The 26,820-nt window shown below is 54.4% G+C and overlaps 1 protein-coding gene across 2 annotated transcripts; it reads right to left on the reverse strand.

Moving 5' to 3' along the window:
• Nucleotides 1-1,885: 1,885 nt before the first annotated feature.
• Pwwp2b (PWWP domain containing 2B) lies at nucleotides 1,886-20,514 on the reverse strand. 2 transcript variants are annotated; one of them, XM_052761046.1, is made up of 3 exons: nucleotides 20,343-20,514; nucleotides 12,283-13,978; nucleotides 1,886-2,657 (listed from the first exon to the last, which is right to left on the reverse strand). In XM_052761046.1, exons 1-2 carry the CDS (start codon nucleotides 20,465-20,467, stop codon nucleotides 12,301-12,303), a joined length of 1,803 nt encoding a protein of 600 aa, XP_052617006.1. In that variant the 5' UTR covers nucleotides 20,468-20,514; the 3' UTR covers nucleotides 1,886-2,657; nucleotides 12,283-12,300. The 2 variants fall into 2 exon arrangements, with proteins under 2 accessions (XP_052617006.1, XP_052617005.1); XM_052761045.1 differs by having other exon boundaries at nucleotides 12,588-13,978; nucleotides 20,343-20,513.
• Nucleotides 20,515-26,820: the final 6,306 nt, after the last annotated feature.

The following is a 26,820-nucleotide window of genomic DNA, read 5'->3' on the forward strand; positions in this document are numbered from 1 at the left end:
GTTGTGCTCACACTGCTCTGATGTAGACCTCGTTTTCACAGACACCAGTCCTTGCCTGTGTCACTGGCCTAAATCCTGTCAGAAGCTCTGGCCTAGTAAAGGTTGTGCGTGGCTGAGAGTTGCCCAGTGGCAGGTGCTCCTGGGCCTCAGCTCCCTTAGCAGAGACACTGGGCGCCTAGAACAGTACCTGCCCAATAGGCTGGGCTAAAAGGGGATGCCTGGAAACAGACTCTTCCACTTTGTTGAGGAAACTGGTCTTCCCTCCTCAGGTTCCACCAGCCTCAAGCCAGAACTTGTGGTTCAAGAATGTGGGTGCTAGAGACAGCTACGGGCAGAGGACAAGGCCAGCCCCCTCTGAGTTGGGGTAGCCCGGGTATAGCACTCACACATCATGCTGGTTTTTTTCTTCAGTCTTCAGTAGAGCCTGGGACAGGTGCCAGTGGCCTTTCCTGGTCTGTTTTTTGTTTTTTTCTGAGACAGGGTTATGTAGCCCTGGCTGGCCTACACCTCCCTGTCAGATCCTTCTGCCTCTGACTACTATACCAGCTCTGGACTAATGCTCTTGAAGAGGTAGGTAGAATGCACTCCGTAGACAAAGTACAGACCAGTCTACTTGGTTCTGTTTGCTTCATATATATCCCCACCCTCCTGCCCAGCAGAGCAGGTCTCTGGAAGAGACAAACCCCTGTCCCAGGCCCCACATGGCAGGGTCCACTTGGCTCAAGATAGTTGGAGGCATGAATTCCCCCAGCTCAGCTTTTCCTGGGGAACCCCTGAGAGGAAGTCTATCAACTAAGGACATGGTATAGCATGTGACTACAGGGCCCCTGGTTGGCCAGAGGCTGAAACTCACTCTTCCTAGGTTGTAGGACAGATGTGGGGAAGCCATGCCCAGGAAACAGCTGTAGGTGGCTCTTCCACCCTCCTCTCCCAGCCTCAGAACGGGGTGGGGGTGGGGGCCACAAAGGCAAGGCCGACTGCTCTCATTCCTCCAAAGCCCCCTCTCATACAAGGTCCCCACTCCTACGTGTGCATTTTCAGCAGTCCTTGGGGCCAGACACTGGGGCTCTGGGGGAAGAGCTGTTGCTCTAGCCATGAGCTGGCTGCACAGGGAACCCCAGAATCTCCCATTCACCAAGACATATCCCTCCTGACACAAGGGCCTCCAGGATGATGGGGAGAGACCTGAAAATAGAGAGATGGTGTATATATAGGGTCTTGGGGGCAAGTCTCTGGTATCACTTCTTCCTGGGGGGCTTGAACGTGGAGAAGGCTTTGCTGCTACAAAAAGTTGGGAAAACATTCTCCTGACTCCAAAGAGCAGATCCAGAACCTCAGGACACAGTTAGAGCAGCCCTTGGGCTAGTCAGTAATGGATCTGCATCAAGCCTCTTCTCCTTCCTGTGCTTGGAGAAGGCCTTGAAGACAACCAGTGCTCCCATCTTGCCCACAGGTTCCTCCTGAGGGCTATGGCACCCTCAACACCCGGAATATTTTCCATTAAAATCAGGAACGGGAAAAGCCACTACTGCAATCTCAGGACATCCTTTAACTCTAATTGAGCAAAGGGAGAAAAGGGAGGCGGAAGGCTCCACAGGAGGAAAGAGCCAAACCATTCCAGGCCCAAGCCTCTGCCTGAGGGACTCAGGGTGGACCAGAGAACCAGGAGGGAGGCCTGAGGCAGGAGACTGAAGCCACCACTTGGAGCAAAGAGTGGCCGCTTGCTTCAAATTTGCATCCCGTCAGGTGACTGTGAATGAGCAATACGACAGGCACACCACCACCTTGACAGGGGTGGCCACGGCCCTTCTTCACCCCATCAGAGGGCGGTACCCTCCCTCACAGGTCAGGCAGGTGCCCTTTTGAGGCTATTCAGGCAAGAGCCTCAACCCAGACTCCTGTTTATTCCTCTTCACGCTTAAACAAAGGGGCAGAGACAGTTTTCTTTTCTTTCTGTTTTCTTTTTGGTCTGGAAAGTGACAGAGGAGAAAGGAATGTGGCCTCACAGGGCAGAGCTGGTATGTCCTAACCTGAGGCCTGTTTTCAGTTCTGCCCTTCCCCTTTCTCTCCCCCTCACAGTAGGTGACATAGCAGCATCTCAGATCTAGGCGGCCTTGCCGGCCAGGGCTGGGAGCCCAGGGGCCCATGCTTTGAGAGGAATGTGGAGGAGACCCAACTAGATTCCTGGCTCAAGAGCACAGAGACCCTATACCCCAGGGCTGGAGAAGAACCTCAGACGTGCGATTTGGTTTCCTCAAGCCTGCAAAGCGGCTCCAGCTGAATAGCCGAGGCCAGGCCCAGGAGGGTGCCCTGTACCCACGCAGAAGTCTCACAGGCTGGGCAGAAGGCCCTGCTTCTGTTTGAGGGTGCCCAAGCCTGGCAGCTGCTCACACACAAAGCAGCAAACATGTCACCAAGCTCCAGGACACTTCTCAGCTAGGAATGCCGAAGCCTGAATCAAAGGGAACAGATACATTCAGCCGAGAGGAGCCAGGTGCCCTGAGCTTGGCTCCTCCCCATGCACACCTGCTCCTCTGGGGACCCGGAGTCAGGCCAACCACTGTGCCCAGCATGTTTCTGCACACAGCCAGCCAGAGGCACAGGGGCCCCTCGGACAGAAGTTCCAGGACAGCAGCTCCACCCTCAGTGTCGGTGACCTTGAGAGAAGCAGAAAAGGTAGATGTTACCGAGGGTCAGTTGTAGGGAGCAGGACCCTAGAGGGTCCAAGCACTTCCACGTTTGCATCAGAGTCTTCTCAGCCTTGGGCTCTACGGCTTTGCAGAGTCCCTAAGGCTGCTCAGTTTCCCCACCAGCCCTCACCATACCTCTCTTGTTCTCACAACCTGAGGTACCAGTGCTTAGCCATGCTTGAGGAAAGCAGAGGATCTTAGATAGTGGGAGGCTTTGACCACAGGATCAGCCAAGTCCAGTAGGAGGGCCAAACACTGGGACACTGTGGTTCTAGCAATGAGCTCACTGCACAGGGAATCCTGGGCTCCCCATTCACCAGGACATGTCCTCTGCCCCCAGGGTGAAGGAGGGCAGACCTGAACACAGATGATGAGTGTGTGTGTGTGTGTGTGTGTGTGTGTGTGTGTGTGTGTGTGTGTAGATGGAGGGGGCTGTGGCACCAGCCCCAGGTGTCTGGCTTACAGATACAACCATTCTGCAGCTCCGGGCCTGACCACTGCTACTACCCAGGGAGCACAGATATCTGTAAGCATTATGCTTAGTTGAGGTGTTTTGGAGAAATGTGTCAACTCAGCAGTTTTAAGCTAAAATGGATACCTAATATGCCTGAAGCACTGAAAGACTTCTCTTCAGAGCTGCAGATAGATAGGCAGGCAACAGGACTACAAAGCAAATCAGACAGGAAGCAGGGCCACAGCAAAGTTCGGAGAGCAGAATCCTGTATGATCTGCAGTGATGGGTTCCGTTTACGCACACAAACCCCGACTCTCATCAGCAAGCCAGGTTTCTGAACATGTTGATGGAGAAGAATGCTCAGAGAACACAAAATCCCCATCTTCCCTGGGGAAAAGACTATAGGGAATGCCCAACCTGGGAGAATCTAGAAACCAGGGGCTGGAGAGACTGGCTGTGCAAATTTGAGGACTGGAGTTTGGAGCCACAGCACCCAGATGGGTGTGGCAACTACCTGTGATCCCACTGCGGAAGGCTTAAAGGGATCCTCTGCTTGTGTACATATACGTGCATGTTCGCGTGTGTACACGTGGACACACTGAACAATTGCAGCAGCTCAGCAATCTGCCCAACCAAAGGACCTTGGTTCTCTGGGCCCCTGGAGGCTCTTGAGAATCAGAGGAACTCAATTCATCAAGATGCATTATGTTAGTTAGAAAGTCACGTGCAAACAGGTCCTGGGGCGAGGAGCCTCTCCCATCACCCTAGAAGCAAAGTAAAGGAGGCCCATAAATATACCACACAGCTCTCTTGGTGCTCAGCATTCTGACCTACCCTGGCCCCACAGGCTGACCTACATCCAGGCTGGAACACATGTGAGGAGAGACAGCCTCTGTGGGTAGGGAGTCCCAGATCTCTGAATGGCCTTGGCATGCCTGTAAGGTCTAGGGTCTGTGCAGATGTAACAGGTATAGTGGGGGGTGGGGGGGGGTAGCATGACTTAAAACCACTTCTCCTGCCGCTTCTAATGAGTGCTTTAAGGTTTGAAAGGGGCTCATATTGAGGCCATCCATGCTTTACTGAAAAACAACAACAACATAAAAACCTCAGCCTTGGGAGACAGTTAAAACTAAGTTTCTCTCATCACCATAGCCTGACCTTTGGAAATGTCCTTAAAACATCCAGCAGTAGAAACCTTCATTGGGGGGAAAGGACAAGCTTTGAGAGGAGCCTGCTCCTGGCCTCGAGCCTCTCTTTGTCCTACAACTGTGGCCTTCAAAGAAGCCTTTCCCTCCCACTCTCAGGGAGCTGGCCCCTTACCAGCATTGGGACCAGCATGGCAGAGCAAGCCTCGAGGCTCTGGGTTGCTGACACGCGAGAACACCAGGCCACCCCAGAAACCTACAGAATATCAGACTCATCCTACCCCAGCCCATCCCACCCTGCAGCTTGGGGCACCTCTCTACCCAAATCCAGCTTTCTCCATAGCTAAGAAACCTAGGGGGCTCACCCTTCAGCTCCCCAAAGAAAGGACAGGAACAACCCAAAAGTAGTTGCTGTTTGCCACTGCTCAGCCCTCAGAGGATAGTGTTCATGAGCTTGCTTATGTAAAGATCATAGAGACAAGCCTCCCAGACTAGGGTGCTGACTCTGAGAGGGTCAGGAGGGACCATGAGGGATGCCAAGCAGAAATGCTCACAGCATGACAAGACACGGCTAGACTTTAGAAATACAATAACGAATGCAAATGAAATAAACCTGTATTGCTGTGTTTGTGTCACAACTTGACTCAGAAAGGAATTGTCCTCAAGGCCTTTGAAACACAGGAATGTGGAGGTCCTAGACGGTTGTGTCATCTATCATCTGGACAACCTTGGTGGCCAGCCCTCCTGGTGGACGACATTAGTGGTCTTATATCCTAAAACTATCATACTGTATTGTAATGCAGTAAAAGATATGTATAACATGCATTACTAAAAGCAATTCAATTTTGCATATGTAAAATTAGTAATTGTATTATTATACTACCACTAGGAGTCAAAGCTTTGCTATAAGGAAAAAAAAAAAAAAAAGTAACCCCCAGTGTTAACCCCAGAAGCCAGTAAACAATTCAGGAGTTAGAGCAAGCCGGGAGCATTGAGCAGCCTGGGCCCAGGCCTGGGCCCTCAGGAAGTGTGAGCGCCTCAGGCCTGGCCAGAAAATGTAGAGTGCTAGAGTGGGATGTTGGGTGTGGCAGGAAGCCAGGCTGCTGCCAGATGCCGTGGTCACCGAAGGCCTGGGGCTGATGGACTGAGTGACTTAGGGTGGGCAATCTCAGCAGCGGAGGAACTCCTGCTGGCCGGAAGCAGTGGGGCATGTTGACAAGCACTACACTGTTAGGGAACACTGGCTTAGGACGCAGCTCCTGAGTCACTGGACAGCTGCCCTGTCAGTCTGTCAGGGATCTACCCATGGTTCAGCCTGGCCTTGCAGGATAGCCACTGTGCCCGAACACGCATGGTTGGGGAAGGAAGACACAGTCAGCTCACCAGTGACTAGGTGAGCCTCGAGACCACCACGAGCGGTGGGGACTGGAAATATTCTCTATGGATAGCAGGTTATGTGATAACCTCAAGTCTGCACTTTGACTGACCAAAGGGAGTAACTTCTTGATGGGCAGTCCAAGGAGGGGTCTACGAGACGAAGCCCAAAGCAGGGAGGGGCAGGGACCAACATATAGAGATGGGGGTTGAGACCACAGCCTCTCGACAGAAAACAGCCAGTACTTGGCCCAAAACGGGTAGGAACGTTCAGAGACTCTGGAGAGGGCCCATGAAGCCCCAGACACTTTAACACCTGCTCTTCCCATTTACCTGCCCCCAACTGTCCTGTCGGCCTGCCTGCAGGCTCCCACACCATACCCAGTGGCAGTGGCAGGGACAGGCCACTGGGAGCCAGTGGGTGGGAAGGCCTGAGCCCCTGTAGAAGGCCTGGAATTATAGGCCTTAGTTTCCTTCTGGAACAAAATAATTACAACCTTCCCAGAGGACCTGAATTCCCTGAAAGCAATGCAGAAGTCAGCTGACAAGCCATGGGGGGGGGGGGGGGCGCAGAAGTGCTAGAAGAGCGAGCTGGTTTGGTGCGTTCCACTAAAGGATGCTGTTCAAAGACTGGATGGGGGAGACACTGCGGGGATGGGGGTGGTGCACAGTGCACTTGGGGTCTGGGGGGCATGTCCTCCTTTCCACCCAGCAGGCACAGTGCACTAGCACCTGCAATACACTGGATCCTGATCATATCTACTTTCCCAGGAGAAATAAATGTCAAGAAGCAGGAAGGCGAGAGGGGCCACGATGTTCCCTGAACTGGCTGTCTCAAACGCCTTCACAGACGGATCTTTCTGGAACAACAATTCCTTCCCTCACAGCACAGACCCCCTGGAGCTCCGCACCATAATGGCTCTTTGCAGGTGCTCCTGTCCAATCAGGATGGTGTGGTGGGGCACAGAGGCAGTGGCTCTTGCTGCCTCCGTGGGCCCAGGGACAGTCTATCCTTGAAGCTCAGCCTTCTCTCTGCTCCATGAGAGGCTGGGCACAGACAGTGTGTGCAGGTATTCCAACGACCAATAAGCTGGGAATGTTGACCGGAAGGGATGGGTGAGAGGTGGACAGCACCCCACAGACCTAGACCCTAATGTCTGTAATCTGTTCATGTCAGCTTCTACCACACACTTCTGCAGATATAACCCAATTAGGTGTTTCTAAGATGATTATACTGAACTCTGTAGGTGGGCCCCCAAAGTCATTATGGGTCCTTGTCAGAAGGGCAGCTTACGATACCATGCTGAGGAAGAGGAAGGAGCTCCAAGATTACGGAGGCAAACTAGAGGGACACGGCCACAGCCAGCAGCTCCTGGAGCCACCAGGAGCTGGAGAGTTGGCTACCCTCCCCAGCTTTCAGAGGGGCCCCCTTGAGCTCAACCCTTGATTCCAGACCTCTGACTCTAAAGGACATGGGGGTGTTTGTAGGCCCTCCTTTGTGGCAGTCTGTTACCATGGCCACAAGACAAACTGACTCTCGGGAGGATGAGGGCCAGCAAAGGGGGCCATCCAGGGCACGGGTGTGCTGTACTCCCCGGGAGAGCTTTCAGCCCAGCGGTCTGGCCACCCAAGGTTGAGGCCTGGATGCTCCCATGTCTGGGGCCTGTGATGTCTCCACTGTCCTAGGGGCTAGGTCCTGGGATGGTACTCCATCTTCCTTGTAGGGAAGTGATATAACTTCCAGTCCACGCAGCAGCCAAGCACTGTGCTGGCTACCTGCCAACTCTGTGCCTCTGTCCGCAGATTGCCTGGGCACTCCAGAAAACAGAAAAGAGGCACCATCAACCGTTGTAGCTCCCAGGCAACCAGGGCAGGCATGCTGTACCTCTTGAGAGTGTTGCGGGACAGGGTGAGCAAGGCCCCATCCCGTTACTGTCAGCCCTGAGTCCTCCTGATCCTTTAGGGCGTCCTGCCCTCGGGGGTAGTGAGCCCACCCTCTCCTGGACCCTCTCTTCCTGCTTCTATGGTGCCACTCTCTTATCCCCACAGCATCCCTCCTCACTGAGGTCCTGAATAGAGCCTTGCCAGCCATAGCAAGGTCCTCTTTCCTCCTCTGTCTCCCACAGTACTGTCCCCACTCATGTCCTATTGAATGCCCCTCACCTTCAGCCTGTGGTACCAGGGCTCTGAGCTTTCCACCAGAGACACTTTAAGCCAGGCCTTGGGCACTTTGCCACCATTAGCCCACCAGGGTCACTTTGAGGTCAGTATTGTGGGGCAGGGAGAGGCAGCACCCTCTTGTCTGAGGATTTAACACCATACGTTGCCCACTCTCTATAGCTTGTTTCAGCACAGATGACTGGACCTGCTCACTGCTCTGAGTCCTGTATTTCAGGCGCCATTGTTTCTAGGGTCAGGCCAGAGTCTGCAGCACCTGGAACAGGGTCTGCCCTGGAACTACCTCCCACAATCCCCTACACCTGATTTAGATCTCAAGTCACTTTCTCCAGGAAGCCCTCCCAGATAACAGTGTAGGTCTGGGTTCTGACCGTATGATCTGCTTCAAAGCCCTTGTCCCTTCCTTCCTGGAGCATGCCTGTGTGATTAGGACACATTAATTTGGGAACTGTGACTCACAGATATCTCCAGGATTCTGCCCACCCTGCTAGCCCATATCCAGCTGAGTACCTGCAGGGTGGATAACAGACACACTAGCTAGAGGAGGAAGACAGGACCAGGGGCTGGAGAGGAATGTGGACTCAAGCTGGGCTGCGGTGGCGCACGCCTTTAATCCCAGCGCTGAGGAGGCAAAAGCAGGCTGATCTCCGTAAGTTCAAGGCCAGCCCTGTCTACAGAGCAAGTTCCAGGACAGGCTCCAAAAGCTACACAGAGACACCCTGTCTTGAAGAACCAAAGTATGTGGACTCAAACCAGCCCTTTTCAATCTTTGCTGGTCTGGGAGGTAGGTAAAGTCAAGTTCTCCATTTGGGGAGCACCCACTCATATGGAGGACAAAGTTGGGTGGCCATCTTCTACAGGGCTCCAGGCAGCATCATGGGTGGTAGCAGAAACCTGTCCTGTCCAACCAGGGGTAGAGGCTCTACTTCCACGAAAGCATCGCCAAGAGCTTCCTGTCCCAACCACTAAACTCACACCAGAGCCCCTGAGTAAACAACCCCAGTGTAGCTAGAGAAGGTATGGTATCACCTCCAAATCTGCCTACAAGTTCATTCCTAAGCCCATAATGTTGTATACCCCTCACTCATCCACAAAACAGGTACCATTGCCACCCCATGGTACACAAGGAAACGAATCTCTGCACACGTCTGGAGTGAGGGCAGCCGAGCCTGTACATCTGGATCAGGACTTACTTGAAGGAGTCATTGAGTTTGACAAATGACACCATGTCCCAGGAAAGTCCTTGATAGGGGCCCTTCCCACCCCACCCCATCTAGGTCCAGTGTGCAGGGTGTCCACACCAAGTTCCCTTAGCTGGTCCTTCAGCCATCCATCAAGGTGAGTATAGGGTCTCTTGGGTGGGATACTGAGCTCAGTGCCTTTGGAAGGGAACATGTGGCTGTGCTTCCTATGATGGCTCCCAGCACACGTGAGAGTGGCACAGACACCCCCAAATCCTGAAGAACTGCTGTCCCATCACAGCTGTCTTCAGGTACTTGCAGGGCCAGATATGAACTGCCAGTGAGCTGGACCTGGAAGCCGACCTTCTCCATCAGGCCTCTCCTCCTACCTGAACTCTATCCCGGGGCAGCTTCCCACTTTCAAATGCCCAGGCCAGCAATTATGCCCTTCCCTGGATCCCCATCAGCATTTCAACAGCTTCTGCTTAGGGAGGGCCAGGTCCCCAGGTTCCCTGCCTGCGCCAGCTGGAAGGGCTTAACTCTAATAGCACTAGGGACAGTGCAAGGCACATTTGTCCACCAGGGGACCCCCCCCAATTCACACAGCAGGAGGTTCTAGCTGCAAACACCAGCTCGGATCACTGATGAGCACTTGACCTGCCTGGCAGGAACCTCCTCTCCATGTTTATAAAGTCCTTACAGAACCAAAACACCAGCCAGACAAGCACCATTGAGCACTTTGCTGCTATAGAGACCCAGCGCTCCACACTCCCAGGAAAGCAAAGGGCTGCTGGGTGCATGCTGGTCCAGGCACAGCCCAGGACCCGGGGGCCAGGCAAACCAGTTGGGTGAGATTTTTTTCCTCTGCTTCCGGATAAGCAGGGCCGCCCAGAACCTACAAGGCTGCATTCTCCAAAGTGCAGCTAAGGCCTGGCTGGGCTTCCAGAGCCCAGGGGTCCCTTTGGGTAGGCGTCTCCAGTCACCATCTGGATCTACACAGCTGCTATGATGGGAATTGAAAGTCAGGCTAGACTCCATCCATCTCTCACCAGGACCTGGGTTTATGCCACATAATTGGGGCACATGACAGGGGCTGTCAGCTTTCATCCATACTGCCTCCGGTCAAGCCAGTGCCATGACCAGCTGCTGAACAGAGGGCCAAGGCAGGGAAGAGCATGAGGAGGGGCCCAGTAAGCCACAACCAGGTGGAGAGTGTGCCAGGACTGGGTGTGGCTACAGCTGAGGTTCTACCAGGGCTAGGATACAGCACCGGGACTCAGGGCAAGTCAGCTGACCCTTCTCTGATTAGCCTGATGGGTGTTCTGCCTTAAGATTTGCAGAGGTGCCAGGTGTGGTGGTGCACACCTTTAATCCCAGCAGAGGCAGGTGGATCTCTGTTCTGTGAGTTCAAGGCCAGCCTGGTCTACAAAGTGAGTTCCAAAACAGCCAGGGCTGTTACATTGAGAAACCTTGTCTCGAAAAAACCGAGAGAGAGAGAGAGAGAGAGAGAGAGAGAGAGAGAGAGAGAGAGAGAGAGATTCGGAGGCTGTTGCCACAGCCGCCAATGCCTGTTTCTACCTGCCTCATTCTACACAAAGGTCCCAAAACTGAAGAGAAACTAGCTTGGCTGTGTAGAGAAAGAGACATTATGCACAACCAGGACGCAGTGGAGAAGGTAGGTGCCAGAGCAGGCTGACAGCTGGCCCCAAAGCCTGCCCCCCATTACTGCTTCATCTCCTGGTACCTCCTGTTTAACTGGCAGAACAGTGAACAGGCTCGAGAGGTATCCCAGACCCCTCTTCCTGAACCAGACGTCAGCGGGCCCGGCTAAGCCTGAAAGACTGACAAAAGGCTATCATCTAAGAAAGCATGACGCCAAAATGGCGGCGTGAGCAAGAGGTCTGGGCAGATCAGTCCCTGAAGGAACTAAGACCAAGTCGGGGGTCCGGCTGGAGGGAGATGCACTGCTCTTGTCTTCTGAGTATAATCACCTGACCTGATCTCCATGTCTCTGTACTCTGAGGTCACATTAAGCCAAGGATTAAGCAAAACAAAGAGGCTGCCTGGAGCCAGGAAGCGAGCCCTAGGCCAGACCTCACAGAGTCAATCACCAGGGCGGTCACAGCTGGAAGTGGCTATCAGATGTGAGTATGCCCAGGGAGAAGTGCAGGCAGGTTGTGGAAGTGCAGGCAGGTTGTGTAAGTGCAGGCAGGTTGTATCCCTCATGTTTCCAGACACCCCACATGGTGACTACAGATCCACCAGAGTCTCCCTACTCCATGTGATCACACCCCGTGATCCCCCACAAGCCTGAAGGATGACACTCCCTAACCGCGCATGGTGCAATGCCCCAGACCCTGTAGTCCATCTGAGGACTGACTACTAAACTACAGAGTTCTTCCATGAGAGACCAAGACGCTGTACAGAGCACCGGGGCATCAGAACTGGGTGCACCTGGCCACATGGCATTCAGAACCATGCGGGAACCATCACACTTGCCGCGAAGGAGAGAGGGGTGTGCTGAGGGGGAACGGCCTGCTTGAGGAGCTGAGGCCGGCTTCACTGGAGGGTAAGATGCTCTCCTTACTGTGCCCCCCACCACTTCCCTGCCAGTCAGATGCTGGGCCAGCATGGCATGCACCCCCATAAGCAGGAGCTTTAAGGCTACTAGTGAAGATGATGAAGGTCACTAGGGAAGAGAGTAAAAGAAGTTTCCTCAGAGTGACAGAAGATGATGGCCTGCCCTTTATCTTTCTGCTCTCCCTTTACCCCAGTCAGAGTCAGGCAAACTGCATCCCTTTCTCAAAAATCCCAGCAGAAGACTCATAGGGAGGGCTTCCTTTGATTAACTGGCTGCAAAACTCACAATCACCAACACACACTCGATAATCAGAATCTTTTTTTTTTTTTTTTTTTTTTGGTTTTTCGAGACAGGGTTTCTCTGTGTAGCTTTGCGCCTTTCCTGGAACTCACTTGGTAGCCCAGGCTGGCCTCGAACTCACAGAGATCCGCCTGGCTCTGCCTCCCGAGTGCTGGGATTAAAGGCGTGCGCCACCACCGCCCGGCGATAATCAGAATCTTTAAAGCATCTCTGTTGGGATGTGTGGGCTCCGGGGACAACATCAGTGAGGGCACTAGTGTGTTAGGACAGCCCCTGCTGAGCAACAGGACAAAGTCTGGCTCCCTGGGGGCTGGCTGCTGACACCGGCTCAGGATCACTGCTTTGGGAACAGCAGGCACCCAGTGGACACAACACTCACCTGCTCCCGGAACCAAAGTTACATTTCAAACTGGGTCAAGAGCTCCCTTATTTCTGGGGCCACATGTTGTGTGGCGTTAGCAGCCTCAGTTATAGCTCTCCGATACATCCCCTTCTTCTTACGGTTAAATCTCAGTTTGAAAAATTCAGAGAAAGGGGACAGTTTTGAAATAGACAAGAATGATGTAGTTGGAGACCCAAACCATGAGACTTTCGCTTCTTGCCAAGAGGGCTCTCCATCCTCCTTCTGGCCAAGGCTGATGTCAAGGACACGCGCTGGCCACCAAGGAAAACCATGAATCTTACCCCACACAATGTCCCCTACAGCCACCGTCCTTCCATCTTCGGTCACACATTGTGAGACGCTCTGCGTGTGCAGCCTGACCGTGAGGGGAGGGACTGTCTGGCGAGTGTCAGCAGAAGAGGAAGGCACAGAGGCGCCGTCACCAGATGACAGGTCTCCTGTGTCTGGAGATGTCACTTCTGAACCAGATGATTTCAGTTCATCCAGGCTGTCGGTGCTGCACACAGATTCACTGGTACAATCTGCTCTCCTCCCCGGGCAGTCGACAAGGAAAGCCAAGCTACCACGTCCATGTTTACCGTGAGTAAACCCCTTGAGGTCATCGTCCTCACCAGAACTTCCAGAAGACAAATCCTCCAGCCCATGGGTAGAGCCATCAGCAAAGAGAGCAGGAGAGTTGGCCAGGGGGCCTCGGGGGCATCCATTCAGCTCCTCAACCAGCTCAGCCTTGTACAGAGGCTCATGCTCCCCATCCCTCAGCCGGTGGGGCTTCAGGCGGATTTTGGGAGGCGGCAGGTCTGAGATGGGAGGCAATGGCCGAGTCAGCTTCAGCTTGGGAATAGAATGCCCGCTGGGTGGTCGGTCACCACCACCCCTGGGCTCCACATCCCTCGCTACCTCTAAGTCCTGGCTGCCGTTCTGTAGAGGCTGTTGGGGACAGAAGGGCTCCACAGAGCCGTGCACTCTGGATGGGATCTTGACCACCTCACCCTTGCCCTGTGGCGTGCTGTAGGAGATCTTGATGACTGGGCTCCGTGGAACACGTTCTCCAGGAACCCTGTCCTCTTCCCGCTTCTCCCTCTTGCTCCTCCTTGAGGTGGCCGCAGATACGGAGTCACTGTCCTCTGGTTCTTCTGGCTTACGGTGCTCACTGTCAGGGCCACTGCCTAGCCTCCGGCGGGGTCTGGGGGTGGTCAGGGGGCCAGGACTGGCCTCCTGAGGACTCACAGTACTCTTGCATTTCTCACACAGTACCTGGCGTGGCCGCAGGCGGATCGTGCTAAGAATGAGTCTGCCAGGGTCCCGGTTGCGGGACAGTCGCCGCCGGGTCCGCTTGATGGTCCTGGGTGGGGGCTGCGGCACCCACTGCTGGTAGGTGTTCCTCAGCCATAGTGGGTGGGGGAAAGGGGCACCCTCAAAGTATGGTGGAAAGGGAGGAAGGTTCCCAGCAGGCAGAGGTGGAATGAGAGGTGGGGGCAGCTCCGACCCAGCTGTCTTGGGAGGCTGATCCTTTTCTGGGGGCTGGTCTGTGTGGTGAGGAGGCAGAGGTCCTGTTCCCAGCTGCATCACTTCTCCAGTTCCCTCCTTAGGCACCTGGCCATGACAGCTGATGACAGAGGGGTTGTCAGCCAGAGGCAGCAGAGTCGATGGAGACAGGCCGAAAAGGCCGGACCTGGTAGAAAGGAACAAAATCAGAGTGAGAATGACGAGAATTCCAGCTACGCCCAGCATCTGTCACCTAACAAGCTCTAGGCCTGGGAGGCCGTCTGTATCTAGATCCAGAGCAGTAGTTAACATTAAACAGGTACAGGTTGACATTAAACAGGTGCCCAGGCCCTGTATGTCCTGTGACATATGGTTTGAAGGCTGACATGCTTCTAGAAACCTGAGAACATCTGCATCCCAAGACAGGACGTGGCCTGAGAGGGAGTTCACCTGCCCCGTGGCCAGTAGCCACAGAACCCAGGCCTCTGTTCATGCGCCTCAGTTGTCGTTTCCTTTAAGAGAACAAGGGACTCAACTTGCTGGGGACTCCACACAAGCCTCCTGACCCTAAAAATGTGTTATGGATGCTGGGCGGTGGTGGTGCACGCCTTTAATCCCAGTACTCGGGAGGCAGAGGCAGGCGGATCTCTGTGAGTTCAAGGCCAGCCTGGCCTACAGAGTGAGTTCCAGGAAAGGTGTAAAGCTACACAGAGAAACCCTGTCTCGAAAAAACAAAAACAACAACAAAAGAATGTGTTATGGAGCACCCTGGTCCCAGTTGCCTTGTACACATCTGTACGTGCAGGGTGGGAGCCACACGTGGCCAGATCCAGAGTCACAGCCACAGCTTCTGCTACCTAGAGGCCAGAGGCGCCAAAGCACAGCCTTTGGGCTCTATTGCTTCCCAAAGCTTCACAACTGGCCTCTACTTCCATGGCCTCTAGAAAAGATTCCTCAGCCAACCTGTCACCTCTGGACCCCGCCCTCAGAAAACAGCACAGTGACTCTAATGAGGATGTTGGAAGAAAGGGGAAGCTGGAATACCCGCCCCAGGGAGCGTAGCATTCCTGCGAGAGTAACACACATCCAGGTCCTGGGGAAGGGAGTGGAGGTCATCCCAGGAACTGGGAACAGGGTACCCTGCCCAGACTCGACTAAGGGCTAGAGAAGGCCATAAGACAGCAGGAAGGAATGGCAAGTGGATGGTATGGGAGGCAGAGCAGACAAGGGGCCAGGGATGGAGAGTTACTATCCAAAGTCCACCTCCCTGCCCACTTCCACAGTCACCTAGGACATGAAGTGGGGATTCCCTCTAGCCCTTCCTCTTATCTGTCCATCCCTCCCCTCCTCCTTGTGCTGACCACCTGACAGGTCCTGTAGAGGGCAAAGAGCACTTCGGGGGGTCTGCTTCTTCCAGAGGCCTAGTCAGACTCTGTATGCTGACGACAGACACCCAGTGCTTGGCTGCAAACACAGGTCCTGACTTGGGCCAGGGCCGTCAAGCATTACCACAGGCTGGAGCTGGTCCTTTCTCAGAGTCCAGGGGCCAGATTTTCCTCAGAAATGACATGGACCCAGCAGCAGGCGGCCACTCTTCTTTCCTAGAGCTACTGCCTTGCCCCTGCTTCGGCCACACCCAAGGCCTGCCTGGTGGGTAAACATCAGAACAGCTCACCCTAGGTCAAGGCAGGCTGGCTGATGACTTCCCCTAGGAGCCATGAAAGTCGCTGAGGCTAACTGCTAAACTTTGGGAGGCCATGGAGCTCCAGGGCTCTGCTTTAGTGCTTCCGCCATCTAGGAAGCAGAGCTTGTGGCTGTGGCTCTGACTTAAGCTCCTTTAACCCTTTAGCAGTTCCACGGAATGACCAGCAGCAGTGACAGTCCCTCTTCACAGATAAGACAATGAGGTGAAGGGACCTGCAAACATGACCCTGCTGCCCAGTCCTGGGATGTTGGGATCCGCTAGCTACCTCCAAGCATGGAGATGGCCATGGCACAGGGGAAAACAAGTGGGCAAACTGTGGCCTGGCCTGGGGCCCATGGGGGGGGGGGGAGTGTGTGCTACAGCCTGTGGCTCCCAAGGCTTGGCAACCCCAGCAAGGCCAGGCTGTGGTCCCAGCTGACCAGTCTCAAGGACAGAGGCCCACAGGAAGTGCTAAGGGCTTTGGCAGCGAGAGGAACCTGTCAGGGTTCACAGTGGACTAAGAGGGCCTGCTGAATGAATGGGTGCAGCTTTGGAGATGACTAACTTTGGGTAGGTATGTAGGAGAGGTGCCTGGAGATTAGGGAATGATCCACCAGGGTAGGAGCCAGGATCTCCTAGAAGCATAGCATCTTGGGGAACTCAGAGGCAGAGGAAAGAACCTCTGATTTCAGGAAAAGATGGGGAAACTTCGCAGGGTTGAGAAGCCCGGGTTATAAGAGGGGGTCATATCCAAAAGCAAAAGCAGTACTAACAAAGAGGACAGGAAACAGGGCTCCCAGGAATACCGAGCCTCTCCTGTTCTGTACAGTGCTCTGATGAGGACACACAGTCCTGGGGGCATATGGCCTGGCCCAAAGTCCTCAGCAAGACACCAGTGACCAAATCATGTCCCTGGGGACTCACCTGTGGGTATGTCTCAGCCACTCACCCAGAGTAGCCTGGCTAAGGCCAGCCCATGGACAGTAAGAATACAGTTCTGGCTCCCTGCCAGAGCTCTGGGCTGCCCCTGCTTGCAGCTGCCTCCATCCGGCTTCCCAGATCTGCAGGCAGACCCAGGGCTCATGGGGCTCCTGGCACCCAAGTGGCAACCCCTCCCCCACTCCGCCTTTCTAGGGCCTTCCTCCCTGAGCCTGTGGTGGCAGAGGCCATCCTGCCACTGCCTGAGGGTTGAGTCAACAGGCTCCTGGATCAGAGGCATGCGGATGTGCAAAGCTGGGCGGGAGCCTGCGGAAACTTCTCTACATAGCTCTGTTGCCAGGAGCCTGCAGCCCCAGGAAGGCCCAAGTCCAAACACCCAAGGCCCCACCTTGGGCTGTTCACCAGGGCTTAGTTTAGAAAGTCCCTGTGGTCTTTCTGCTGCCCAGCAAACAGCCAGGAAGCAATAGGGCTAGAGCTGGATAGGGCCACGAGCAGGAAGGTCTTGCAGAAAACAGAATGGGCTGCTCACAACTGCAAAGTACCCAGAGGCCTCCAGGGACCACTTCTGCTCTGGGAGTCAAGGTGAGGAGGTTCTCAGGATAAGTCACAGCCTGGACACCAGAGGAGCCCCTTCTCCAGAGCATACAACTGGACCTGCCCCACATCTTTGGGCACTGACCCCAGATTTCCAAGGGAAAATAGGTGAGGATCCTGCATGTATTAGCATCAAAGACTTATTAGCACCAATACCGTCCGACCGTAAGCCCTAAGGCTCCCCTAGAAGCTCAGACCAGGCCCACCCCACTCCCATGTCTTCCTTACCCACTCAGCCAACCTACATCTCGATGGTAAAGCTCCCAATTCCAGCATGCCAACCAAGCCCCCAGCACACCAGCTGTGAAGTGCAAGGCACCTGGGACCCTCCAGTTCCTTGAGGGCAGAGAGGATGTCTGAGTGCTATTGTGACCTCTGTGCCTACTACATACTCTCATGAATAGCCATCAGCAGCTGAGCCTCCATCCTGGATGGTATATTCCAGGACAGAGTGCTCTTTAGCCTGATGACAGGCAGTGGCTGTGGTCTTGGTCACAGAGGATGCCACGCTGACCATCCCAGCAGATGGGCTCAGGGGTTGTGTGGTGATGTTTAAGAATCAACAGCTCTAGCCGGGCGGTGGTGGCACACGCCTTTAATCCCAGCACTCGGGAGGCAGAGCCAGGTGGATCTCTGTGAGTTCGAGGCTAGCCTGGTCTCCAAAGCGAGTTCCAGGAAAGGCGCAAAGCTACACAGAGAAACCCTGTCTTGAAAAACAAACAAACAAACAAACAAACAAAAAGATTAGAAGTCCTGAGTCAGTGAGCCTTTGCCGTCTGCAGACTACCCTTTGGCCAGGGTTACCTCACCTGAGGTGCTCAGTAAGAGACATACCTCTACACCGCCTGCAGAACAGTGTCGACCCCACCCCTTCATGAAGGATTTGGGTCAGCACACCTTGGAAGGGATCCTCAAATTTGTAAGTAGGGATCACAGAGGCAGCTTGGCAGAGGCTCACCCCACTCCCTGGCACAGTGTAGCTGCTCAGTGAACGTACAGGAATGCACAGGTACTCAGAGCAGCAGAGAACTTGCTTCAGGCTGCTCTATTGCCAGGCAGCAGATTCAGGATATAAGTGGGAGGTGGTACTTGGCACTGTGCCAGGTGGCTTGCAGGCAAGACCTCTCAGAGCTCCCCAACCATCTGCAGCCAGGGAAGGGGATCAAAAGAGAAAACATCTTTCAATAACTCCACGATGAACACCGGTGGTGGTGGTGGTGGTGGCTGGATCCAGTCTCAGCCCCTTCCACCCAGGAGCCTATGTGAATGGGACCATCCAGGCGATACTTCCAATCTAGCAAGGGGGACACACAGTGATCAGGAACCATAAAGGACAATCGGGCCACCAGGTCTGTATCCAAACTGTGGGAGCTCTGACGGCTATAAACGCCACCAGTACCCCAGGATAAAACGCCACCAGTACCCCAGGAATGCTGACCTGCTTGCTGCTTTGAGACCCAGATGCTCCCCTGAGGTGAGAGGAAATAGAATTTGGGAGCTCTTCCCTGGCCCACATCCAAGGACTGGGCCTCCATAGAAGCAAAGACTGGTACTGGACCCTGAGAAGAAACTGGTACCTGGGAGGGTAGGTCAGCGTGTGGACCCTGTAGGCTAAAAGCAGACCCTGCTGCCAATTAACACCCAGATCATTCCTAAGCTGTACTGGGTCCTGCCTGGCAAGCAGGGCTGTAAATATTAGCTTTGAAACTTACACTACCATGGCTAGAACACTGGAAACAGAAACCGGGGGTGGCCTGAAGGAAAGATTAGGGGTGGGGAAGATGGAGGGATAGTTTCAAGGCCAAACCTTGCAAGACTGGAGGGGCAGGGAAAAGCAGCTTTATCTTCAGATTCTCTGCAAAGTCACAGCCGCAGCCAAAGCCAAGTGCAGAGAAGAGCTGTGACCACTGAGGGAGGCTGAGCTCCAGGCTCCGAGGGGTTTTGGTTATGGTAGTCTGTGGGGCACAGACACCCATGCATCTTGTGCTGCTAGTTCCCATTCTCAAGATCCCAGCAGCTTCTTTTCATGAAGGGTGCATGGATCTGTAAGCCAGGTTAGCCATGGGCCTCAGGCTATCCCACTATCTCTATAGACAGTCTCAGCCACAAGCTAGAACTACCTCGGCCTATCTTATTCTGAGCACTGGAGCCTGAAGAGCTGGAGAAATGCAAGTCCTCTGCTGCAGACACTCTCTAGGGAGAGAGGCCAGAGCAGGCAGCACAGGTAGAGCAGGGGTGCAGCCCTGCAGGCTGAGGACTGAGCCAGACCTGCCTAGGGAGGACAGGGCAGCCATCAGCAGGGTGGGGGAGGGCCTTCACTGGAGGCGCTCAGGTGGCTATTCGGCAGCCCCTGAAAGTCACCACATCACCCTGTGCTAACCAACAAGAGAGGGGCACCAGTCACACGGGAGGCCATATGTTAAGTCACATGACTTGTGCATAAATGGCTTCTGGCACATCTAATGAAGACATAATGTCAGCAGGGTAACTGTCAGAGAAGGAAGGGCTCGGCTCTGTGCTGGGAACCCAGGAAGATCTGGGTTTTAGGAAGGGAAAAAGTTGAATCTTTGGAAGCAGAGCCTTTCTCTGTTCCCAGTTCCAGAATAAAGACCGGCTGGAGCCGAAGAGTCACAGCCTGATTAATGCCTAATCATTTATCCGGCAGTGACAGCGCACTGCCATGTGACTCCGGGTTCAGGTGGCTGCTCTGCGCCGCAGAAACCCCTGCAAGGGGTGCACAGGTGGTCTCAGGAGCTGAGCCCAATGCGCCCCTCCAGTAGAGGCATTGGCCCTGTAACTTGTATCTTCCACTCCCCCGCGAGGCACCTCGCCCACATCAGTGTTTCTACACCCCGCAGTCGTCGCAGTTGGTCCCCACCAGTCACTCCTACAAGCCTCGGGACCCACGATAGAGATAGGGCTTCTCCCTTTTGTGACAGGTGAGGCCACCGCGTAACTGACCCCCTTAAACGAATCACAATTCTGCAAACAGTCGAATCAACAGTGCTTCTGAACAAAGAAAAGTGCGTTAATTATGGCAGATGTGCGGAGTTTCAGGCAATGCTTCCCATGAGTCCCGGCCGGCTCCCGCAGCCCCTCAGCGGGGCCACATGCTCTCCTGCCCCGAAAGTCACCGCGACTTTGGGAGAGAGCCACTTTCGCACCCAGACCGGCGGCCAGCTGGCGCGCCTCGAAACCCCGGCCCGGGAAAAACTGAAAGTGGGCGCCGGGCTTTGCTGCTCTGCCCAAGAGCCTGCATCGGAACCTTGAATCGGCGGGGGAGTGTCCCGGGGGATTCCGAGGAGTCCCGGGCCCGCGACCCTGCCCCGCTCACTTTTTCGTGCAATCCAGCAGGATCCCGGCGAAGCTGCGCTCGCCACAGCTCACGGTGACCACCAGCGCGCCGTTGACGACCTGTTCCACCCGCACCGGCAACCGGCTGCCGGCCCGCGGCTCCATGCTCTCGCCGCCTCCGGAGGCCGCCCCCGCCCGCCACCGCCGCTGCCGCCGCCGCCGCCGCCGCCGCCGCCGCCGCCGGGTCAGCCCCGCGTGACGCCGCCTGACGTCACAAAGCTCTCTCTGCCGGCCGCCACCGCGGAGCTGGGCCGGGGCGCGCGGCCGCGGGCTGCGCTCCCGGGAACCGGAGGGCGTGGGGCGGTCCGCCCGCAGTGTGCGCCCCACAGCCGGCTCTCAGAGCTGGACTGGCAACGCATTGCGGGGCCCCGCCGGGCGGAGAGGAGGGTTCGTGAATCTTGCCGCCACGCTGGCTAGGAATGCCCCCTAGGAGGCCCTGCCAGGAACCGAGGGGTGGCAGGGACACTCCCCGGGCCCAGGCCCTTCCCCCATTCTGCTGCTCTGGGTCCCACCCCGGGCCCCACCTCCTTCCTGATCCTGTCCCGGGGCCACTCCCTTAACCCCGGCGCAGCCTGGGGCCCTTCCCCCATGCACCCTGGGGTCCCCTGCCTAGCAGTCTGTGCTAGCGTACCCTGGCAGCGTCTCCTACGCACGACTCCTATGTCCACTCAGTACTTGGGAAAGTCTGTGGGCGCGTGTGTTTGAAGCGAGTCAGGCCTGGCCGAGGAGACTCGGGGTGCTGAGGGACCCCAGTGGGACTCTTGCAACGAGGCCTTGTGTGTCGCCCTGACCACACGGGCGACTTAGCACTGGGCTACCCAGGTGTGCTCGACGCCTCCTGGGCGACAAGAGGGCTCGCGCCAGAGTGAGGACCTCACAGAACGCAGGGGTGGCCAGCACTAGCGTTGGGGAGGATAATTCCATTCAGAGCCCTAGGACCAGTCTCTTAGGTCTCCCCCGACTAGACGCCGCAACGCGCCTCGCCTAGTGTACATGACGAAGAGCCGCCTCCCGAGAGCAAGAGCCGGGCTCCCAGGCGCGCGCAGCCGAGCCTGCGGGGGTAGGCTGGCCAGGAGTGGGAGGTGGCGGCGCCCGGCGGACGCCTGACCGCCACCTCAGACCTCCTCCGGCTTCCGCAAGCACTTGCACTTTGGATCCGGATTCGGAACCCGTAACTGACTGTCCCCAAGGGTCGGCTGTGTTGTAATGACCAACGGCATCTGCGACCCGGGCCCCTAAGCCTGGCGGCATCGCCTTGATTGGTGGCACCAGGAGGGCATTGAGGCCCTGGCCACCGGTCTCCTGAGCCCGTGCCCCTCTCAGCTTGGGAATGGAGGTTTTCCCCCGCTGGGACCTGCTTCAGGGCTGCTACCACAGACGCCGCCACCGAGGACAGTCGAGGCCGCCTCTGGCACCGCTCTACCTCACCTTAAGGCGACCATGGCCCTAGTTCCAGAGCAGATGAGAAAGCCTGGGCGGAGTCCTGTTGATGGGCACCCCGCCTCCCCCAAGCGTCTGTTATCCTCATGCCTTCTCTCCAGAGCTGGGTGCAGCAAAATTTGGAGCAAAAATGGTGGCTGCAGGAACCATTCCCAGCCCAGTCCCAGGTGGATGGCTGGTGGGTGGCTGCCCACTCGCTCAGCCCAGATATCAACTGAGCATCTGTGCCTGAGTATTGGGGGTGCCTGCTAAAGGACAGACCATAGCAGGACCCTCTTCCCCCAGTTTAGTAGCTCCCAAGCTGGGGACACCCACAAGTTCTGAGCAACTGGGGCTATGAGAGGCCAGTGGAAGGGGCCGTGGAAAAAGACACTTGAGCAAGCAGGTGCCCTTGTGGAGGGACCTCAGGTTATAGAGGGGTGGAAAGTAAGTTTGCTAAACAAGGGCAGGAGAACACCTTGAAAACTGCCAGCTTATTGTGTGGGTAAGACGTTTCTATTAATTCCGAGATGTCAACAGGAATAATTTGGTTGTGGTAAGGGACAGATTTGGCTTGGAGGGACACAGAGACACAAGGGACAGACAGAACCTAGGGTTTAGCCTGTGGCAGGAAGCTCCTGGGCTGCTAGTGGTCAGAGCTGGGGAGGAGAGGGAAGGGCCACGGGCCACAGCCCACTTGCGCTGCTTTCTGGGCCAGCCTGCCAGGTTTGTGCTGTGTATTTTAATGTGTATTTGGAAGCCATTTTTAAAAACCTGTTTCTTGTTTGGTAGAATATTTAAGCAGCCAACAAGGAGATGGATTTGCATTTTAAACACAGGCCTTTCAGGGCCTCATCCTAGCCCCCGCCCACCTGGACAGGGAAGGTGGGGGGGGGGGCAAGCTGCTTCCCCTTTGGAGCCTGGACTTGGCTTCAAGATTCACCTTCCACAGCTGTCTGTCCCCTGCTTGCCACTAGCCCCTGCCTGCCTCCATCTTGCAGATGACTCCTTTGCAGGTCCTGGCAGAGCACTGCCCTTCTGAGTCTCACTGACTCACAACACAGCTCTGGTGGGGAGACTCTCTGTACTCTCAAAGCATGACCCTGAAGGGTGCTGCCATAGCCACAGGCCTGGCCCAGGGCTGCCTGGCCAGACAACTCACACCAGCATACCTGGGCCTGCCTCTGCTTCCTTTTTCTGAACTTACTGGCTGGGACTGTCCGCTGGGCAGTTCCTTCAACAAGGCCTGACTTGGTCAGAGGTGAGGCTTCTGAGATAGAATCAAAGGGCCTGGTCTGGGTGGAGACCTGGGATATGCAGGCCCTAGAGCCTGGTTCACTAGGCACTGAGTAGAGTAGGGCACCAGAGTACACCAGGGCTTCCTGGGGGCCCGCTGTGGGCAGACCACGCTTCCCTGGATGTCCTCCATGGGAAGGCTTCATGGAGTCTTCGTATCTGAAAATCCTGGACCTCCTACAGGTCACAGAGCTTTGGAAGCTGGACTGGCTCCCTTCTGGCCGCCCTGCAAGGGCTGCTCTGAAGAGATCCTGCCCCCTAAAAATCAGGATAATTGTGGCATTTTCCCATTAGGAAATATCTCAGGATTAGGGAAAGAACTCATCAGAAAACCATATGGCTAAGGTTATGGACTTTGGGTTAAGACTGTAGTATTCTGTGTGACCTTGGAGGGGGTAGAGGAGGGAGCTGCCTGTCAGCACTGGTAGAGCAGTGGCTGGAAACACGGCCCCACACTGCCACTCCAAGCAGCCTGAGATCAGAGACCTTCGTGCAGGTGAAGCTGGGATTGGTTTTACTAAGAATCTCTGAGTTGGGGAGATTTTAACATTTAAACAGTGGGTGAGGTATGGGAAGAGAAAGACAGAACCAAGCATGCATGGGTGTGGCCCTCTTAAGAGAGTCACACTTAAGTGTCTTTACAGTAACCGTACATATGATTTGGTGGCTTCTGAAGTTATGTCTCAGGGCTTGCTAAGGAACCTTTTTACAGTAAAGAACAAGGTGGTTCCTGGTGTGCACTGGCTAGGATAACAGCAGGTAAGGTTAAGCCCTAGGTCACAAGAGTTATGTGAACGTTGAGTACTTACTACGAAAACAACAACAAAAAAGTCTTTGTGAGATTCCCAGAAAGTTTTAGGTTTCTGTGTGGGGAAGGAGCAAGGCCATACACGAAGGTCATATACACATGAGCCTTAATCATGGTTCATTAACATTTTAACACTTTTTTTTTTCTTTTTGGTTTTTCGAGACAGGGTTTCTCTGTGTAGCTTTGCGCCTTTCCTGATCTCACCCTGTAGCCCAGGCTAGCCTCAAACTCACAAAGATCTGCCTGCCTCTGCCCTCCCAAGTGCTGGGATTAAAGGCGTACGCCACCACCGCCCGGCTTGGTTTTTTTTGAGACAAGTTTCTCTGTGTAGCTTTGGAGCCTTTCCTGGAACTCACTCTGTAGGTCAGGCTGGCCTCGAACTCACAGAGATCTGCCTGCCTCTGCCTCTGGAGTGCTGGGATTAAAGGCGTGCACCACCACCGCTCGGCTCATTTTAACACTCTTATTTGATATAGTGCCTTAAGAGAGGAAGGTGGAGGCAACAAGGCTTGGAAAAGCATGGCTATTTTGTAATTTAGAGTTAGCCAGGTGATGGGGACACACGCCTTTAATCTCAGCATTCAGGAGGCAGAGGCAGGTGGATCTCTGTGAGTTCAAGGCCAGCCTGGTCTACGGAGTGAGTTCCAGGTCAGCCAGGGCTCCGTAAAGAAACCCTGTCTCGAAAAACCTATATATATATATATTAGGTTAATTGTGTGCATGTGTTTATAGGACTGCAGGCACACATATGGATGCCAGAGGACAATTTGTGGGGTCAGTTCTTTCCGCCTTGTTGAGGCAAGGTCTCTTGTTTCTGCTGCTATACAGCATACCTCAGACTAGCTGGCCTGTGAGTTTCTATGTCATTCTCTTCACCTTCTACTTCATTTATAGGAGTGCTGGGGTTACAGATGTACACCACTGCATATGGCTTAAGATGATTTATAAAAAACTGGGTTTCAGGGATTGAACTTGGCTTGTAAGCCTTGATGGCTAGGACCGCCCACCAACCCCTTTTCTTTTTAATTCTTTTTAATGTTTCCTGTTAAATGACTTTTGGATAAAAGGATAAGATCTGAGTTGTATCTCTGGCCCCAGGTGGAGACATGGCATTCGATACTGCCCAAAGGATCATGAGATTGCAAAGACTCCCTGAAGAGTTTACCCAACTTAGCCTGCCAATCACTTGGCCAAGTAACCAATCTAGAGACAAGTTAAGGAGATAGGAGGAGTAATTTGCTCTAATCAGAATGCACACTGCACCTGCCAGAAGACCCTCTCCACTGCAGTTGCTTACAGAGCTCTGTTGCTAAGCCTGTCTGCTTTGTTTTTCTGAGTTCTAACTCAAAAAGTGTAACTTTTCTTCCTCTCCTCCTCCTCCTCCTCCTTTCTTTTTTGAGACAGGGTTTCACTTGCTCCTTAAACCAAAGCTGGCCTAGAACTCAAGAGATCCACTGCCTCTGCTTCCTGAGTACTGTGATTGAAGTTGTCCACCACCACTCACACCCAGCCTCCTCTTTTAATTAAAAATTTTTAAAATCTGTGTGTGTGTGTGTGTGGCAATGTGTGCCTGGGCACCCTGTGATGGTCAGAAGACAACTAGCATAAATTGGTTCTTTCCTACCATGTTGGCTCTGGGGACTCGAGGCTTGTCAGCATGCAGTCACAGCTGAGCCATCTCTCTGGCCTCCTCCTCCTCCTCCTCCCTCTCTCTGTCTGTTTTGAAAGTCAGCCAGACTCCTAAGCCTGCTTGCCCTAACCCACGGGGCATTCTCACTCTTCTCCGAAGGCCGACCCCCCACCCCATGCAGCTGCTCCCAGCTGATTATCACTAATTTAAGGACATCTCTTGGACTAGCAAGATGGCTTTGCCAGTAAAGGTACCTGCTGCCAAGCCTGATGACCTGAACTCCATTCCCCAGGAACCCACATGATGAACAGGATGAAGAAGAGAACTGACTCCCTCAAAGTGTCCTTTGACCTCCATGTATTCGCGCAAGTGTAAACACACACACACACACACACACACACACACACACACACACACAATCGCAACACACATGTAATGATATTTTAAAGGAATGGTTTTCTTCTTATCCCTCTCCCTTGTCCCAGAAGCTGCAGGGATTTCTAGCTTTCCTGCCTTGTTTTTCTCTCAAACTCTAATAAAATGGTCTTTGGGCTTCCTTCCAAGTCTTTTGTTTAATTTATTTATTTATTTTTGGTGTGTGTGTGTGTGTGTTTTGCCTACATATATGTTTGTGCACCATGTATGTGCCTTGTGCTCACAGAGGCCAGAGTGGGGTGTCACTAAACTAGGGGATCCCCTAGATCTGGAGTTACAGATGACTGTGAGCTGCCCTGCGGGCACTCTAGAAGAGCAGCCAATGCTCTTACTCTCTGAACCACCATCTCTCTAGCCCTTCAAACATGTTCTCAAATTCTCTTGTTTACAAGACTAGGAAATTCAAAAGGGGATCCTGTTAACCAGCACTGACGCAAGAGGAAACAAAGTCTGAATAGTTCTATGTCTGCTCCCAACATCCTGAAGCAAAAGCCCTGAGTTTATAGTCACATGCAGAGCTGAAACCTGCCATGCAGCCCCTGAGTGAGTGGCAGGAGGATTACAGGGGGAGGTGGGAGTGGCATAAAGAGGAGGTTTTAACTTTGATGGTGGTGACAGGGGTGGAGGGTGGGGGTTGTCCAGGGATCCTACAGGACCTGGGGCTAGGTGTCACTGTCCCTGTGCAGACAAAGGACACTTCAGTTTGAACAAGAGAGCATGCTGCACTGAGCCCCATCTGAATGAAGATGGGGCTGGAGCAGTCAGGCCAGTAGCTTCCCCTTCCTACTGGGTCAACGGAAACCAGGACAACGGCTTTGGCTTAAGACCCCGGTCAACAGGACTAGTGGACACAGGCACAGAAGAGAACAG

Source organism: Peromyscus californicus, unplaced genomic scaffold (assembly GCF_007827085.1).
Source record: "Peromyscus californicus insignis strain IS unplaced genomic scaffold, ASM782708v3 Scaffold_4__1_contigs__length_199733344, whole genome shotgun sequence".
Lineage (NCBI taxonomy): Eukaryota > Metazoa > Chordata > Mammalia > Rodentia > Cricetidae > Peromyscus > Peromyscus californicus.